The following is a 19,595-nucleotide window of genomic DNA, read 5'->3' as shown; positions in this document are numbered from 1 at the left end:
CAAATAAATGCATCGAGTAAATCGGTGTATCAACTTACATCTGGTTGGTTGGGTCGCATGCTTGCACGCAATATTTACGTACATTACTCATCACACCATTTATATCCCCGGCTATCGCCAAATGATGCTGGGGAGGCCAACGCTATCTCGTTAGCAGCCGTCCAAACCCGTCGGCGCCATGACACACAGTGCACCAGACGACATCCCCGCCGAACTCACATCTGGCCCTCCGCCTTCCCGAGCGACTCACCAGTGCGTTCGTGCGTTCGGCTCCCCGCCTTCCCGAGCGACTCACCAGTGCGTTCGTGCGTTCGGCGCTCCGCCTTCCCGAGCGACTCACCAGTACGTTCGTGCGTTCGGCGCCCCGCCTTCCCGAGCGATTCACCAGTGCGCTCCTGCGTTCGGCCCTTCGCCTTCCCGAGCGACTCACCAGTGCGTTCGTGCGTTCGGCGCTCCGCCTTCCCGAGCGACTCACCAGTGCGTTCGTGCGTTCGGCGCCCCGCCTTCCCGAGCAACTCACCAGTGCGTTCGTGCGTTCGGCGCTCCGCCTTCCCGAGCGACTCACCAGTCTACCCCTGTGTTGCAGCGCTCGGTGCTGCTGTTGTTGGTGGCCGCGGCTCGCTTCGGGCCCATTGGGCCGGCCTGGGATGATGACGTCTGTCTGGAGGAGCCCTGGCCGGAGCGAGGGTCGTCCGTCCAGAGCACGGCCGGCGCCGGCGGCTCGGCACGGGCCGGCAGCGCAGGCGCCCGTGCTCTGCGCCGTGCTGCTCTCCCTGCTGACAGGTGAGCCGTCCAGCCAGTGATGGACCCAGAGGGGTACTGGTCACGAGCCCCCCCCCCCCCCTCCCCTCCTCCTTGCCTTGGGCTCTGAGTGGGCCTTACGCTGGCCAAGCGGCTACAGATTTTTCACAAAAAGTGCAACAAAATGATGATCTTCTCGCCTCCAGTCGTCCAGAAACGGCCCCAAAAGAAGATGAGAGGCCCGTGGGTAGACAGCAATTCGGTGGCTGAGAAGGTTGAGTTGAGAGCTCTTGGGTTGTTGAGAAGGTCGTCGCTTCAGGGATTTGGAGTGCATTACGCTGCCCAGTGACCTTACGCTCTTGCCGTGTGCATATGTCTACTCCCTGAGAACTCTCAATTGTTCCGAGGCTCTCCATGAGTTATCCCCATTTGCCCGGAAGGCATGCCTTTGCCTGGGCCCTATATGTTGGCTAGGCGAGCCATGAGTTTCTTTTGTTGTCTAAGCCATAGGCCTAGTTGTGAGCTGAAAAGGCCCATATTCGCAATTAGCATTTGTCCCATCCTGGAGGGCTTTGTGGCCCTCCCTGTTCTTCTAATGAACTTATCGCACATGGCACAAACTGTGATACTGACCCTGGCTTGAGATGGAGTTTCCCGTCAGGCAGCAATGTCGACTTATCCTTGCATTTTTGCCGTTGACTGTTCTGACCGTTGCGCATCTGCGCTGCGACGCAGTCGGCGGTGTTTATGAATCTCAGCGCCCTCATCGCTCGCGGAGTTTCGCGCGCTTGCCGTTGTGAGGAGTTAATGACTGAGCAGCACTGTCAGTATATCGTAGTGTATGGATGTATTTTTCGCGCTCTCGAAGTTAGTGGCATTTATTCAAGTGTTCATCTCCTGGAAGGTCATCAAGAAAGAAAATTGTTGTTACAGATGATTTAACCATCTAGCCTCTAACGTAGGTGGAAAGCTGGTTTGGAGGTTGGCGTCGCGTGCACTGTTTCGCACTTCTGATAAGCGCCGAGGAAAGATCCAACTGAATTTTTTCAGTACAAGGAAGTTTGATAAACACCATGATTTTGTTAAAGACAAAAATGTATTGCATGTATGTGGATTCCCTGATCAAAGAATGTGCCGAATCACGAAAAAAATAATTACTTGCTGCCACACTTACTTTAAAAGTCAGTGCACCATAATCCAAATACGCTGCTGACCCTTCTCCACTCGTGGCCCACGAGTTTAGGGGGTGGGCCGGGTGCCAGGATTCTGCCAGGTCTTAGGGGCACACGCGTCTCAGGACAGCTCATATTCGCATTCGTGGTCAAACGAGCATCGCACTTTCACGATTTTCTTCAAACTTCGCCCTAATGTATTTTTCGAAGAGTTCATTCCCATGGTGCAAAACATCGTCCACCGCATTGAAACTCTGGCCTCCAGAGGTCGTCAAAGTCCAAGGGCAGCAAAACAGGACTTTAACGATTCCCTTCAAGCGTTTTCCCACCAGACTTTGCAAAAAGCTCACATTGCATGGTATAAATTGTTTTTTATTGGATCCAAAACTGTAGCTTCCAGGCGTCTCAAAAATGCGGAGTTATGGTACCAGACTGCTACGACTTCATTGAAACTTCGTCCTAACGTACTTCTTGACAATCCCATTTCCGTGGCACAAACCATGTTCCTCTTCATCTAAACCTTGGCCTCCAGACGTCGTCCAAACTCTCAGGTTTGAAAACCGGCCCGCCAAGAAATCTTTAAATTTTGACGGAGCGCTTTTCCACAAACTTTTTTATTGTCAACATTCGGAAACCCTGTTCTGCAGAGTTCATGAGATTAATGGCAATAAAAAACAGACTTTTTTCAAAATTTGCTAAAAAATAATTCGCAACAGTCCTGTCAACTCTGTCATCCAGACGTCATCAAATAAAGGTAAGGTTGAAGGTCATCGCAAACGGGGCAACAACCACTGCCGTCCAACTTTGCCCGAGTTGAATTTTAATGCAATCTCAAAGGCCGTCGAGCTCGTGTCAGGTGCAGACATTCAGCCTCTATCCAGACATCCGCTGCATTTTTAAGCCATGTTTGTATGGTCCCGAACTTTGAACTTTTCCATTCGTGGTTTGATGGTGTCGAGCTTAGATGACCTTAAGCTGCCAGGGATTTCAATCTCGAAATTAACATTTTGAGGCAAATGTCGATGATTTCAAACTTTGATGGCCTACGGTGGCGAGAGCTTTTTATTCAATGAGAAGTGGTTTGTAGCATGCAAATGCTGTTCATGTGTAATTCAGCATAGCTATTCATGTGATACCGTATTTGGAAGCATGTGCCATTCCATAAGGGTCTACCCGAACTTTGAAGCAAAACAAATTTACACACCCACTCAACACCACCCGCCCAAGGCGACACGAAGGGCGGAAATCCGTTGGAGGACTAATGGGAAAAGACCGTTTTCGCGCCTGGGTTTTCACATCTGCTCGGGGTACGCTGGACGGGACCACATCGCCTGATCAAATCGTTGGAATATTGCTTAGAATATACCAAGGGTTGTAACATAGTATTCCATCCCGTAATGCCGCTGATTTGTTCAGCAGCTGGATAGTCTTGCACTATCGATATCATTGGAGTTAATCCAGTTGTTTAAGCAACACGAAATTGGAAGGAATAATTGAACAAATGGTAGAAAGTGTGCATATGTGTAAGACTTCAATCAAAGGAGATGGCATTTACGTCGGCTCTCTTTCGCTTTCACGTTTATGTGACCACTTGATCACGTTTATGTGACCGCTTGATCACGTTTATGTGACCACTCGATCTTAATCGTTTATGTGACCGCACAATCTTGGATCCGCCACTGTGTACCGCCAGCTGACGCGCACGACACAAGGATGGGTTGGATACGCTGTCTCCTGACTTGAAACATGCATGTGAGGTCAACCGCGCAGTGGGACGATGTGGTTCCTGCGATTTGATTCGTCAGACGCATGTCAAAATGGCTCATCAAGTGTGAATATAAACGTCAACGAATGCAAGCGCGCACACAAAGCTTAAACCAAAACTGTTTCCATGCAATTAAATTCGTCGCATTTTGCCGGAACCGAGAGTTAGATATCTCACGGAGCTGCGCAATGGAAGACTGCAGGCCGCTTTTTTGCGCCGGTGTCCGAGCAGTCTGTGCAGCACAGTGGCGGCGCGCTCCGCCGACATAGCTCACCGCTCGGCACCAGCTCCGTGCCGAGTTCGTGATGGCGCCGGCACGGCTAACACCTGGATGTGTAGTGGCGCGGCTAAGTGGGCGGCGTCGATGCTTGCTATTGATTGGAGGGCGTTACGGTGCTGACGGGCGACGCTGGCGCCGAGGTGGCGTCATGAGCGCGCGTACACAGCGGCGGCGCTGACGGGCGACGCCGGCGCCGAGGTGGCGTCATGAGCTTACGTGCACAGCGGCGACGCTCAGAGGCTAGAGCGGTCGTACACAGCGGCGACGCCGGCGCCGAGGTGGCGTCATGAACGCGCATACACAGCGGCGACGGTTACGGGCGACGCCGGCGCCGAAGTGGCGTCATGAGCTCACGTGCACAGCGGCGACGCTCAGAGGCTAGAGCGGTCGTACACCGCGGCGATGCTCAGAGGCTAGAGCGGTCGTGATCAGAAGCCGAACGACGGATGCTATCAACGGCGGGCGTCAAAACCTGGTCACGCAAGCGCCTTGGCACGCTCCATGGTACAGTGGTGCTCAACGCCAGCTGATTGTGATAACGGGCTTTGCAACAGCTGCGGAAGCTAATGACGGCAGGAAAACCGGTGCTTGTGTTTGGGATCACGGACTGAATACCGAGATCTCAGACTGTTTGAAAGCGATTAAACGGGAAGACAATGGCGGCATTCAGGATGTCTATCATTTACTTAGCGTCCAATTGCATTCATGGAAACATATAAAGACAGCAGTGTATAAGTGTGAGCGGTATACCTAGTCCCTAATGTCGTGAACAGCCAGCTGTTCACATGTGTAAGGAATGTCAGAAGCATGCGTAACGCCTACGTGGGATAAGCTTGTGTTGTGAGCTCCAACATCATGTCCTAACCTCTTACCTGAGACAGTAACCTCAGACTGCTTCACACTGATCCCCCCCCCCCCTTTGCTGCGTGTTATTGCATTCGGATCCTGCTTGCCGCTTCCCACCAGCCAGCATGGATCAGGTGATCCGCCAGTGTGAGCCTGTAGATGCGTTCGAAAGATATGGCGAGTAATTATAAAAGGGATAACTCAAATACATTTGATTTTCGCGGTGTTTGCCTCATTAAAGCTGTCAGCAGCCGTCTAAATCTGGAATGCATGGCAAATGCTAAACAATTTAAGATACAAGGATGTTGGCTACAGATAAGCTGGACTACTTCAAACTACTTCAAACGCTTTTCGAAAGCAACGGGCGTGCGTTTGGCCGAAAAAAGGAACATTCCTCTACTTCTTACTCATATGGGTGACCTTCAGTCTCTCCCATCACCCTCCTTTGAGAAAAAAAGTGATGAAATCCGAAGATACTACCGTTTGCCGGGATATTTTGTGTCAAGGTTTCGTCATTTTTCACTGCTCAGCCCAATTTATTTTGCCAACTGTGCCCCTGTTAATGTCAGCCAAGCGTATTAGCATGGAAAGGGGCGAGAGCGGGCACCGGGGATTTCGATAGCCGTTTCACCATTACGTCCTATTACTATGACTGCCTGGGTTCGGCCACGATATTGTTCTCAAACTAGGGCGACATCGCGTGCGGTGGCCCATCGATCTGGAGACGTTTGGTCCAAACAGAGATGCGAGGCAGTGGTAATGACTTCCCTGATTGGTTTTCAGAAGTCTGAGGGGATCAACCTAGACCCACAAAAATAATTTAGCACTGACGCTGCGTGAGGGCCTTGCCTTAAAGACGCGGCTAACATGGGCCTGGTTCGTCGGTAGTGAATGCTTCATTGATGCTCTTTCGAAGACAGAAGCTGCCGTAACTTATGGGCCACAATTTATTTAAGAGTGTGAACTTGTCGGGATTCAAGAATATGCCTTTATCAATGACCGATCAAGATCGCAGAATAGTAATGGGTTATACCGTTTTAACAGTTTTCCGTTTAACCGTTTTGTAATTAACCGTATGTTAATCTTTTCGACACTGTAAGAAATACGTTGGAGCTTGGTTATAGCTGACAAATTTGATGCGTCTATGCAAAAGCACACCGGCGTAAAATGGGAGACGTTTAGTTTAGCCGTTCCAAATGGGAGATTGTTTGCCTATTGCTGGTTGGTTAACAGAAAAGTTGCCTTGTTAATCAAATAGAAGTTCTTTTGTCGCCTTTTTAAGTTGCACCAATACACCAATACACTGTCAATACACTGATGAAAAAGTATATAAGATTTGTTAATATCATTCAACTTCATAAAACAACATGCGATGGCTTTAAAATTCCTTTTGTTTCTGAAACCTCCTTCAAGCACAAGACGGAGCTGTGTTGACTGGCTCGTGGTTTCGTTGCCTGGAATACGTGAACTCAGTGCGCTGTCTATTTCGATGAAAAACATTTAATGTCTGCAGCTACTGGTGCCTGCTTACATTCCATATGCGGTTCGATGTTAGCCCAGTTTAGCTCGGCTTTAACGGAATGTACGAGAAACCGCTGCTAATAAATGGACGTTCCATGATAAATCTTACAGAAGATAACACCCTCATCCCTTCGAATTACTTTCACTTTGTCACCTTCGGTCATCTAGATGCATTGTTCTCTGAAAGTTTGATCTCAGTCGGGTCGCGGGGTCAAACTGTAGAGGTCATGCCCTTTTCAGGGTAGGCGAGGACGCCTCATTGCACAACTGTGGGAAAGAGCTATACCGAAACAAAAAAATCGGCAAACCAGAATAACTCCAGAACTGGAAGGAACTGAGGCATAAAAAGGAGGCATATCTGCTTCGCTTGAGGGTAGCACAGGTCTCGTGACGGTGTGATTTTAGTGATTTTAGTGTGATTTTAGATCGGTCACGTGGTAAATGACTTTAACCATGCGTGACCTAAAAATTAATGAAAGGTGTTCGTATACCGCACCATAGCCGACGATGTTATCAAAATTTTACACAAGTGCTATTAACATGATGGCACACTTGCTAGATATTTATGACCTCACCGTTTTTGACCTTAAACGGATCTACAGTGGTCAGACAAGGTCAAAAGACTTGTACTGAACCACACGTACATGGCTAATATTTGTAAGCTCCTGTACTAATGAATACGACAGAGTATTTGTCTGGTCGCTAGCGGTTCTACACGACTGACGCATTAACAATTCAGCAGTTCGTATTTCACGCACTATGTGTACCAGATACAAAATCCCAAGACATTTCAGGCTCTGCTCATTTCATGATCAGGCAAAAGTTCATGTGATCATTTCGGTTTGAGTACACTTGCTGTAGCATGCCGCTGTAGCCAAGGGAATGAGGGTAATGAGGAAGGTTCAACACACACAAGGGAATACGCTCCGCTTCTTTAGTATGGCTACATTGTGTGAAACAAATTCAATAGCTGTTTGTGCGCAAACTTTGATCTACGGATGGCCTGGCACCTGGCTTACTTGGTAGTCATGGCAACAAGTGTAAACAGCTCACACTTAGTAATCATGGCAACCAAATGGAAAACAACTGGCTGTTTTTTGTCGCCGAATTTGGCGCCGAATCTTTCCAACTTATGTTCTTTCACGGTTATGGGTAACATCATGTACGGCATTGTCGCTTTCAACCGTCTAAACAGACATCAGCCAGCGATGTTTGACTCCACTGGCAGCGAGAGGAACTATCGCATTCTTTGTCCGGCTGGAGAACTCCACCCCATTTCGCAGTCACTTTGAGAGGGCGCAGCAGAAAGTGCATGGCGCTTGAAAGGAAGGAAAGCAATGACACTGTCTCATATGAACGAAAGGGCTTTGGAAACGGGACGTCAGACATGCGCGGACCCGGTAAAGTGCCTGAAAGGGAAATTGCACTGAAGAGGCTTAATTGCATTGTGGTCAGTGACAAAACCTACGCTGAGAGGCGTGGGAAACCTGAATCGAAGCCTTGATTTGCTGTAACTGTCACGCCAGAATCAGAGCAGGCCAGGTTTGCTTGCAAAGGAGATCGGCCACAGCAGTCCGACCATCGACAGGCCAAGCTCTGCCACCCCAGGTCATGTTCTGTATGATGGGGTGGGGGTGCAGGATGGCTCCGTCGTGCGGGGGCTGTGTTCGGCTTTATAGTTCTTGCCGTATAGCACAGATTGCGGACATGATTTCAATGCGAAAGTTACAACATTTGTATACGTCACTCAGGCGCAGCCACTATGCAGTGGCTGTGTGTTGCTGTGGGATCTCGATGGCTATATGGCCCCGCAGGGGCTGTCATGCATCGAGTCCATTTTCGACGGATAATTGCCCTGGCTTCATCTGAAGCCGTGGAGCATACGGAATGGCTTCAAATAACGGACAGCATCATCGCATTCAAGACGGGCAGTTACTTCAGTGACAGGCTAACCATCACTGCCTGGACTAAGTGGGATATATTTTTGGCACCATTCCCCTTTTAAGAGTATCTAAGCTGGATTTCTTGGTCAAATATCATGCAATAATTCAAGACCAAAGTAAGCAAAGCAACCTTCGTTGGCGGTTGGGCTATATTATGTTTGAAAAAGCAAGAAATGCATTTGGTTCAGTTGTATTATACAGAGTTGTTAACCCGCAGTACACTAGCAGGTACTGGTTAACTGACTTCACAGAGCAAATATCGGTCACATTGTCTATCCCCGACGTTTCAAGCTATGCTTATGACTGACTGTGACTGGTGCGTAGGACATGAGTGCTGTGCTTGAATATGCACAGCAAGACATCCCGAGGCAACATTGTCTCGGGATCAACGTCGTTTAAGCAATGCCTCCCGGCATATTGAACGTCGATAACTCAGCATAAGAATTCTGAACGCAAAAGATTGCAACATTAGACCGGCTAAACAGTGCCAACGAATGCCTATGTGGGACGTGTTCCATCACAACAGCTGATTATGTCTGCCGTTGGTTGAAAGGGGTTGTGTCTAGGCGCAAAACGACCGCGGCAGTCGACACGCCCGAAAAATCCAAAAATCATCGAAGTGATTACGATTACAATCGATTGCAATCATTATGTAATTGTAATCTTTATATAATTATGTAACGGTTACGATTAAAATCACGATGCCGATTATGACTTATGGAGTGCAATTCTGTTATTGAAAAATAAGAACCCGATGGGCTGGGCACAGCAATTTTGCCATGGAATATGTGAAATGTTGCAGGGCATTCACCTGGTCCATCAGGCATCGTGCTTTTCCAGACGCTATCTTATTGCGCTGTAATATTTCCGCAATACAGGCGCAACAGAAGGCGAGTACATCACATTGATCACTAATGCAAATAGGCTGTAAGGTTGCCTTGGTACCACTTTTCAAATGTCACTTGAATCCATGTCTCAGGATGCACTTCCCACCACGATGATGTGCCGTTGCATCCGTGCCCCGGTCCAGCCGACGCCGCCTCGTTAAGGCCGGCTGCGCGGCGGCGGCGGCGGTGCCGGCGGTGGCGGTGGCGGTGGCGGTGGCGGTGCCGGGGAGGGGAGGGGAAGTGGTATCTGTCAGCTCGGCTCGCTGTGACGGGTCATAAACGCCTCATGAGCGGGCGCCGGGCCGCTCGGTCGCCGGTCCTGTGACACCCGTGTAGCGTCGGCGCGGCCGGGCGACGACGCCGGCGACGCCCCACGACGGGGCGATGGGCGCTCTCGAAGCGCACGCCAGAAACCCGATACTTCGACTCCTTGCTGGCTGAGCTCACTCACTGGTTAGTTCGCTGAAAAGTGTTAACTGATTTTTCCTGGTCTTGTCAAACTTTCGTCGCTCCCCGACTGCGAGAAAGATGTCCCGAAAGATTTATCCGTCTAAAATTACGTGATGAAAAGCCTATGACGGAAGCAAATATAATCGATCTGACGTTGGAATCTGTCAATAAGCTCACATCGATGACATATGTGCCCATTTGTTATGTCTATTTGATTTTACCAAAATCATCGAATTTGTCAGATGAATCACGTCCGACCATACAGCGGATTTCACTTCCATCCACCTCTATATTCGGTTCACCCAGCGGTCTCAAACAGAGCCCCTCCGCTGTGGAGGTGGTGGCGGCGTGCTCACCGGCGCGACAGCCGTTTGGCCGTGGCCGCCGGACCGCTGTCCAGCTCTCGGCTCTCGCCCGCGCCGTGGCGACAGGCAGGCCGCTGTCTAGCTCTCGCCTCTCGCCAGCGCCGCAGCGACAGCCACACTGCTGTCTAGCTCTCGGCTCTCGCCCGCGCCTTGGCGACAGCCAGACCGCTGTCAAGCTCTCGCCTCTCGCCCGCGCCGCAGCGACAGCCAGACTGCTGTCCAGCTCTCTGCTCTCGCCCGCGCCGCAGCGACAGCCAGACTGCTGTCCAGCTCTCGGCTCTTGCCCGCGCCGTGGCGACAGCCAGACCGCTGTCTAGCTCTCGGCTCTCGCCCGCGCCGTGGCGACAGCCAGACCGCTGTCCAGCCCTCGGCTCTCGCCCGCGCCGTGGCGGCAGCCGGCAGGCCGCCGACTGGCACCGCACGGCAGCAGCCCGGCCGATGGCGACCTCGCCGCCGCGCGGCTCAGGACAGCTGAATATTGCAGCCGACCAGACGGCCCGGGCGTGGCACGCCAGGGCCCGCTCTGACCGCCAGCTCGCCGCTGTCAGACGAGGGCTGTTCGGGGTCTGCCGCTGTCCTCGGTCAGCGCTGCTGCGTGTGCCAGAGACAGTAAAACAGCGCTCCGACGGGACATGCTAGGGCTGTCTATCCAGCTGTATGAGCGCTTCGAACGTCCAGAGGACCGAAATATCATGCTAGGCAGCCGGAATTAGACTGTGATTTACAGCGCATCGTGGAAATGTGCTTTGGAGAAACTGGTGCGAGGGACACTCGCTTTCGTCGTTACAAAGTGGCGATTGCTGTAATACCTGTCGCTTCTGGGCAGGAATGTTTTCCATAACGCATTCAGTTTGCGATTTGCTCCAAGCCCCGAAATTACACACCGCCTCAATTACTAGAGGTTTTTCAATAGCTTTCCGCTTGAAGTAAATTTATAAATAGTGTTCAACTTAGCGTAGAAAGTAATCTGCCGAAATTCCTCAATTTAAGGATACTTTTAAAACCATCTTGCGGAACTTTCCTTCATAAATCTTTTTCAGCCTGCCATCGCAAGCCAGGTATAAGGTGAAGCCAGAGGGAAGGCATTTCATGGCGTATGCAGGTGCCGTTGGTTCAGAAATGGTCCGGCATATTCAGAAAATCATGTTCTTTTCTTCTATCAAAGAACAGCTGGAATTTAATCGCCCATTCGGCCATTAATAAAAATCTTCAATATAGACAGTTGGGGGTGGAGTTCCAACTTCATGGCAACGTTGGTGTAAGGTTCGGCGGAACGCTGAACTGGCCTTCCGGCTTCAAAATGTCGCACCTCATCCGAAGCCGCGCGCCGGGACATAGGGCGTTACTGGTCGATGTTTATTGGTGGATTATTCGCCATCCGGAGAGGTTCACTGAAAGTTTCCCGGTCTAAAGCCGTATATAAGGCGAGCACTGAAAGGCCAGCAGATTCGTTCAACAGCAGCACTCGTTCGTGCCGCATAGACTCCGCCGTAATGGGAAGTCGGGTGGACCTCAGACCGTGGACGGTCGTGCTTGTCCCGGTGGTTTTAGGCTTAAACACAACAGCGAAAGGATTGACTGCCTCCAAAGATAGGGCAGAAAGTGGAGCATGATTGTACATGAGGACCGTTAGAGTTAGTCATAGATGTGAGGTCTCAAACGTGCGGGAACAAAACAAACAACGCTGAGCTGTGCTTGTCGAACTCAATTAAGGATGGGTTGAATGTGACCTGGGACATGTCGAACAAGCCAGTGGTGATCCGATATTTCCCTAAGATTTATTCCTTTGAGAGACGTTTAGCCGAGACTTATCTCCGAGGACCTGGTGTGCTAATCGCTCTGTATAGGGTCACATCATAAGGTAAGACAACGTTCGGCAAAACAGTACAGTCCCCTTTTTTGGCATACACATACTACCACTAACGTACGTTATCGGAAGCGTGAGTGCCGGATGCGACTGATAAGACATTGGGGAGGAGATGATCCTTTATGACCTTCCGATGCCAGGCCTTTCCAATTATATGAATGCATGCTCTGGGATCTCTCAAAACACGCTTTCCTTAGGCGCCCTAGACTAGTCTGGCTTACCGGTCCAATGCGACTTGGTGCTGACGTTTTCTCAAAACTCATGCATATTTAGTGTGTGTGCAAAGACCTTGAATTTACTTAGTGTTGAGCCATGTTTGTTCTCACGGGGCCAACACGGCGTCTTAGAAATGGGCATTAACATCGACTCTGACGATTTAAACAAACCCTTTGGCGCTTTCAAACCATGTCGATTACACGTTTCTGACTTTAACATCGAGCTGGTGCGCCAATTGACCAAAAGATGATATGATTCGTGGGGAGGGGTATTTAAAGTTTTGAGAAAAAAAATTAACTGTGCCGCGGTGAGTGTCAAACTAACCCTCGGTACGAAATTGTTTCTTTGGTGTGTATATAAATGTGATGTGGGCTCATTTGGCCTTTGTCTTAGCCCCCATCTAGCATCACTTCGATCTTTGTGTCCTCTGTTTGACCTCGAACAAGAGCAAATCACATGTTAAAATAGTGAAATAAGATTATATGGGGCAAGCAAACCTTCGCGCCACATCGTTACTCAATCACATAATTGTTATGAGCACATAATTTGAGTCGTTACATAACAAAGTGTGTTGGGCGTATGCTTATTAAAAGTGCTGATCTTCTGTTGGCGGGCTTCCACTTTCTGCGGAAGTTAATGCAGTTGATCCTTATCACCATTCACCATGTCTGTGCAGGTTGTAATTAGTAACACACTCTTCTCTGCAACACCGTTGGAAACTTTCACACACCACTCTAAGCCGCGATAAAACGGATAGCCGCCGTTGACTTCCCATTCATCGATTAGCTTGCTTAGTAACCGGGCAGTATCAATCCGAACAAGATGGAGACCAGTCAAGGATATGACCGGCTGACCCATCCACTAGATCCGAAAATGCCGTGACCCAGCTGCTGAACGGTACACCATCCATAACATCATCCGCCACTGGCATAGGCAACGGTGTCGAAGCCACATCTACATTCTCATTAGCGCTGACATGACCCGAGACCGTACGGAACGTCACCATTTCGGGCCCCAAACGGGCCAAGCAGTTACGCATGACGACCAACGCCGCTCCGAGCACGGGTTTGTCAACGGTCCAGTCGTGCACAGGTTCAGGTACAGCCTCAGGTCATCCTGGGCCATCAGTGGGCAACGTACTCGCTTGGATGTCTGCGCCGATGCGATCTGACGCCCCTGGGAAGACCTGACGTCGTTCCAGGACCTGCTGCACTGCCAGAGGTTGACCGGCCCGTGATCAGAGCAGTGTAACGCTGCTCCCAACGGTCGGCTCGGAACATGGCCAACGGTTGGCCATGATGCATCTTCACTTGGGTTGTTGGAGGCCCGAGATGATCGTGTTCTGCCTGGTTTCGGGTGGCGTCAGTGGTAATAAAAACGCAGCTGTCGCTTTAACGCTGTCGTCTATGCTGATTGAGGGTGATTTCGAATATGATGCACCATTTGTCAACTTGCTGTGAGAATTGTTGGATCTGGTAGACGTGTCTCTGTTGCTGGTATTCCATCCTATTCGGATCGATACCAGCCGCTGGCCAAGCGAGCCAACTGATTAATGGAAAGCCAACGAAAACTATCTGTTTTGTCGTGACTTTGAATGGAGTGCAAAAGCTGCAAAATGATTTACCAGAGAGAGGTGTGTAAGTAATTGAGATTTTCGCAGGCATTGCAGACGGTGATAGGATCAGATACAGTGGCATCTGAAAGTGATCAAAGCCCACTGGCAGCGCCACAAGATCAGCGCATAAAACAAGCGTCCACCACTCACACTTTGATGTGTAGTGGCGTAAAGCATAGGATGTAATCAGAAGTATTGTTTTTCGGAGAAATGGTGTGGCATGCTGCTTTGTGTGGTGCGTCTTGTTTTAACTCACCTCGCTCAATATTTTCTCTCTTCATGGTGAAGGCCAAACATAGGACGTATGAGTTAAAAAGGGGCCAGAGGGGGTTAAAGAAATCAAATGAGCCCACATCATGATAGTCGTATATGTACTATCGAGCTACTTTCGTCGCAGGGATTCCTTTGGTACCATTTCCACGCAATCTAATATTTTCACTGTTGCTATTGCTGCCTCCCCTTAATCATAATACGCTGTCGGTCAGGCAACACATTAGCCAGGTATTATGGTTGAAATGTGTAATCGGCGTGATATGAGGGCGCTACGAACTGCGATTGTGGCGTTCAGATCGATGTTAATATTAAACATCAGCATTTTCGGGCCCTTTATAGTCAAAATAGTGCATATATCGATTTTAAACTATTTGCCTACCCTTCAACACACATAAGTTCGAAAAAAATGACACCACTGAACTCGCGTTGAACCGGAGAAGCAGTCCGGGCTTAGGCACCCATGCTTTAACAAAAAGTGTTATTTTGTGACCCCAGTGTATATACATGTTTTTACTTACCTTAGGCATCTGGAGATCATGTAAGCGATTTCGAAACTATATAATATAACATTTTAACTTTCTGCACAATATGATCTTTATCGTGCAGCACGTTGAGATTCAAGGTGTTAATAGATTTGGAATGATCGCTGAGATTGTTATCTAGATATTTGTGTTATTTGGTTCAGAAGTAATTCTAGAAGCCCTCAGTACGGCCTGTAAAATCCCCAAGTCTGGCGTTGGCCAATAGGCATGCGAGTAACAAATACGCATAGTTCAATATAAATGAATGTAAGTTTGTAATGACAACATACATATCCAGCTCCAGAAGATAAGGTGCATAGGCGCAAATTGCACAATGTGCGCCTGAATGAGCCACTCTACTGCGTACTGACATGTTCTCTTGGAGTAGTTTTCATAATTTGCGTGCTAGGAATATGACCAAATAAGCACGCGATCGCTCATATGACGTACGGTGACGATCTGAACTGATGTCAAGCGCTTAGAGCTATTCTTTGCTTACCATTGCGCACGCGGACCGGGGCCATGCTTGTACACTGGATATCCCAGCGGGCTTACTAGCTTAACCGTTTTATAGTTTGCAAGCCCTTTAGTTAGCCGGTCACTTAAAACACGTGACGTTCTGTGCATGGTACCCGCGTCTATTTCCATAGTGAGCCGTTCAGTGCTCGTTCCGCCGACCAGTTCAAACCGCAACCGAGGCACTAATCTCATTCCAGTGGCCAATAATAGTTAAAATCCATTCATTGGCTGATTCGTTGGGATTCGGTGGAGCGCGCCCTACTTCTGGCAGGCGGCGGCCGCGAAACGATTCCATTGAATGAGGCCATTGAGCGGTATCGGACAGGCAGCGCGCGAGAGCATAACACTTTCAATTTGTGACCGCCGGCCGTGGCCGACCGTCAATTGCCACGACGGCGCGGGGTGGCTTCAATAGACACGCTGCAGACGAAATGGACCAATTGTCACGGAGGCGGTGTCGGCTTGAGTATTCGACGCAAGTGTTATGCTGATCAACAGCCTGTCAGTCCTGCACTGTGGCGCCTGTATTTTTCATGCCGCACAAGTGGATCTCTTATTGCTGGAGCTATGGCACTGAGCAAGAGGTGCGGGGCATATGGCGTTGCCCCGACTTTGCGTTGTTTGTACTTTTGCCGGGCAATCGTCGCATAAACCCATGCTTTGACCTATGCCCAGCTAACAGCTGGCTGACAGTACTTCACTTAAAAGGAAACGTTTCACATTCGAAGATATTGAAGCAAGCATCACATGGAATGAAACAAGCTCAGTTATCAATGTTATTCTATTTTTAAGTAGAAAAGAGTACATGATCTAGGTGACAATTTTTCTGCTTAGTAAAGATGCTGTTCGATGCGCCGTTTTTTATAATTATGCCATCGTACCTTGCGCAATATTGACTGAGAGCCAATTGACAGCCGTTATATCTGGAAATCGTGGTTACGAACGCCAGCTATGAACTATTCAACCGTCATATTTGTTTGAGTCTTGATCGCAGCATGGGTTATGAAATGATAGGATTTTAATGGCATTATTATGGCGTCATGAATGCAAAGATGACCTTGAAATACTTGCCCACAATTACTCTCGCACATCTTTGCAGCCTCCTAATTAGGGAACTAAAGTGTTTCAAGTCCTAGGAAGGGCATGGCCGTTAGCTGCATCAAAAGGTCTTGATTATGGCTGTTGCATTTCAAAACCTCATACAAATGTTCAAGCTTTCAAAACCCCAAACTTTTTTTTAAGATCACAATTATTGCGCAGCAATTACTGCGCCCTTTTCGGAAGAATTTCCCCCAGAAAATAGTTCGGTTGTTTACTTATTCCGATATGCACCTCAGAAAATTAAGCGTTACCAGCAAAAACAAAGTTTGATGCTGCTGTTGCCTGCCGCGACATGACGTCATCTGCAGCTTGGTGTTGCCGCCTGCCGCGACGTGACGTTCTCTGCAACTCGATGCCCCTGCCGTCTGCCGCGACGTGACGTTCTCTGCAACTCGATGCCCCTGCCGTCTGCCGCGACGTGACGTTCTCTGCAACTCGATGCCGCTGCCGTCTGCCGCGACGTGACGTTCTCTGCAACTCGATGCCGCTGCCGTCTGCCGCGACGTGACGTTCTCTGCAACTCGATGCCGCTGCCGCCTGCCGCGACGTGACGTTCTCTGCAACTCGATGCCCCTGCCGTCTGCCGCGACGTGACGTTCTCTGCAACTCGATGCCCCTGCCGTCTGCCGCGACGTGACGTTCTCTGCAACTCGATGCCCCTGCCGCCTGCCGCGATGATGGCCGCCTGTGGCTCCGCAGTGGCTCCATCAGTGTCAGCACCAGGCGGCCCGGGTCATGACAGGTCATTAGCTCCGAGGACAGTCCGCCCACCGGCGCGCCCCAACGATAGATGGAGGTACCCCTCCGACACCAAACCTGTTCAAAACCCACAGCGACTCAGGCCGCGCATAGTGCCACGTTCGGGACAATATCGCGCGCATGGTGACAAGTGAAGCGTGATTGTGGTCACGAATGGTAACCGTCTTCCCGTCTGCACCATCACTGGCGAGGAATGCCGCAGGGGATGTTAACATGTCCGTCTCCTCAGCGCCTCATCGCGGTTCCCCAGTTAAAGCCAAATGGCGCCGCCAGGCCGGGTCAACAGAACTTCTCAGGCGTTTCAACAATGGGAACACATTGAATGCAGCAAATCGGAAACATGAGGACGTGCAGACATCCAAGCATCAATGCGTGTAACATACTCTTTCACTGCGTATGGCGATGTTCAGCACACATCGAGAGACCACCGCAGCGAGCGGCAGCCTTCGTGAAATCGGTTTAGTTTTCCGGTAAAGATTGCTCGCCAAGGAATTCATCTGCACGTGTGGGTGCACCCTGTAGTAGCATGGAGCACCAGCACTGTTCGCTGAAACAGTTTTCTGATCTTATAACGCTGAAACATTTCCTGATTACCTTGGACGGAGTTTGCTGGAGTTGGCCGGAATTTGCGCTGCAATGGTAACGTATCCCATGTACGAAACGCCATTAACATACCCCAGGCACGAAGTTCTAAAGATAAAGATTGTGGCCGAGTTGGGCGTCGGGTAGGTATGCGAGTGTGTGTGATCGAAAAAGGAAATTGACATCACCAGAAAAGGAAATGCATTTCTCAGCCGGTGGAAGAGGATTGCTGCCTTTCAAAGCTTTTTTCGCTCACCGCGCGGAAGAAATGGTCCGACCTGATGCACCCTTTCTTTAAGCCACACTCTGAAAACCCCACAACGCGCAACTGCCAGCCCACCCGTCCACCAGCGGCCGAATCAAATCTGCCGGTACAACAGAGCAGCATAAGTACGCGACCGCCGCTGGGTGCGCGGGCACGCCGGCATCCTCGAGCCGTTTGGGTCACCGGCGCGACGTCCCCCCGGTCAGGCCGCCGTCCCGCCTGGCCGCCTTATCTCGGCAGCCTCAGTCGTCCATTGTTCGCCAGCACGCCACTGCCGCCGCTGGCAACAGCGACCGGAGGTCGAAGGGCGCCGGCTCCGATTGCAGCGCAGTCGGACTCTCCTTTCCGGAACTCCGTATTTCGCGCTGCCGTCTTGCGGAGTGTTGGCCGCCGGCGAGCCCGCTGAGCAGTGGCCGGCTGGGAGACAAAGCCCCGGCCCACTGGCGTTCGTGTTTTTCCAGGGTCGAACGTCGAGCGGACGGTCGTATTTTGTTTCGATATCTTGGCTGGATTAATTGAAACTGTTTGTGGCAAAAGAAGCCGTAAATCTTGGTCCCATTCGACGAGAAGATTTATGGGGCACACATCTAGCCGCCGCTGGAGATAGATAGCTCTCGGTTTCGTTTCGGCCCTGGAAAACATTGATATTCAACAGCGGTAGCCTTGGAAAAATACGGAAAGTCTGGACAAATGTTTTCTTTCGTCACATGGACGGCCTCCCACGGACTGTGAGGGCCTGCGATAGGCTAGATACCCGAGACAGACATTGCTTTCGCTAATGTTAGCGACGGAGAGCCCTGCAAAAAGGATTTCTGTGAGAAAAACGTGGCGACGTGCTTTCCATTGCAGAATGCCAGCACAGTGGTCCTGATTTACTTCGGGTGGCTGACTTAAATGAGTCGATATCCCGGCTATCGAAGAAATCGAGATTTTGGATTGCACAAACCTAGCCGTTTACTCGAGATTCGATACGGATATGTTAGGATTAAGCTCGGATGGAAAACAGAACGCTATTTTTATGGCAAGCCACGCGTCTTCGACAGCAATTTGCTTTTTAACTGACCACCAAGAATATCTTTTGAAAAGATAATCTGCACTGCACCACTACATTTACGCGGTCCGGTACTACCATGACACTTAGTGGGATTGTAGGTACGCTATCTCGAACCATAAAATGAACATACGGATCGTGATGCCTATTCCCATCCCATCCAGCTGATGAGCCTGAATGAATCATGTTGATATTTTAATCTTCACATGTTGCTCGTTGAACATTTCGCTCAGGCGAGGGCCTCCACGCTCGACTGACCCGGCCAAGGGGTACGTTGCATGCGCGATGTAATCTCCAGATGGTCAAGCTGCACTGGCTCCCTGCTGAACACGCGGCGTCCTGCGACCAGCCAGCTGAGCTCTCGCCTGACCTGACCCGGTCACGTGTGTGTCGGCAGGCGCCGGCTCGCTGCAGATGCAGAACCACGTGATCCCATCACACCTGCTCCTGGGTCAGACGGCCGACCTCGTCTGCCGGTATCGGCTCGAGAACGAGACTCTCTACTCGGTCAAGTGGTACAAGGACAACGAGGAGTTCTACAACTTTATAGCCACGCCCAAGATCGCCAAGCGGATGTACCCGCTGCCCGGCATCCGAGTCGATGTGAGTGGGTGCGCTTCGGGCATACCGAACCGGGCCGATTCACCGCCGGCCGCCGGCGCCCCCCCCCCCCCCTCCCCAACCCCGGGGGCGCCGTCGCCGCCGCCCGGCCAAACGCTTTGTATTCATATCTGTCCACCGGGAGGCGACGGAAAATCGATACAGCCACAGGACGGCCTCCAAATGCAAAGAGAAAATGATGAAGCAGGCCTGACAGTATAAAATTTGCCGAGGTCGCGTCACCTATGTCGTTTGG

The 19,595-nt window shown here is 50.4% G+C and overlaps 1 protein-coding gene across 1 annotated transcript in view; it reads left to right on the top strand.

The window, feature by feature from the left end:
- The first annotated feature begins 650 nt into the window (after positions 1 to 650).
- LOC119099981 (uncharacterized) overlaps positions 651 to 19,595 on the top strand; it is a 31,877-nt gene continuing 12,932 nt past the window's right edge. The window contains exons 1-2 of the mRNA XM_037223103.1: positions 651 to 783; positions 19,137 to 19,342. Of these exons, the coding sequence (XP_037078998.1) occupies positions 651 to 783; positions 19,137 to 19,342 (339 nt within the window). The remainder of the gene's footprint in view (positions 784 to 19,136; positions 19,343 to 19,595) is intronic.

The sequence above is a fragment of the Pollicipes pollicipes genome, unplaced genomic scaffold (genome assembly GCF_011947565.3).
Source record: "Pollicipes pollicipes isolate AB1234 unplaced genomic scaffold, Ppol_2.1 Scaffold_2555;HRSCAF=2994_pilon_pilon_pilon, whole genome shotgun sequence".
Taxonomy (NCBI): domain Eukaryota; kingdom Metazoa; phylum Arthropoda; class Thecostraca; order Pollicipedomorpha; family Pollicipedidae; genus Pollicipes; species Pollicipes pollicipes.
This window is presented reverse-complemented; position numbering and strand designations above follow the sequence as displayed.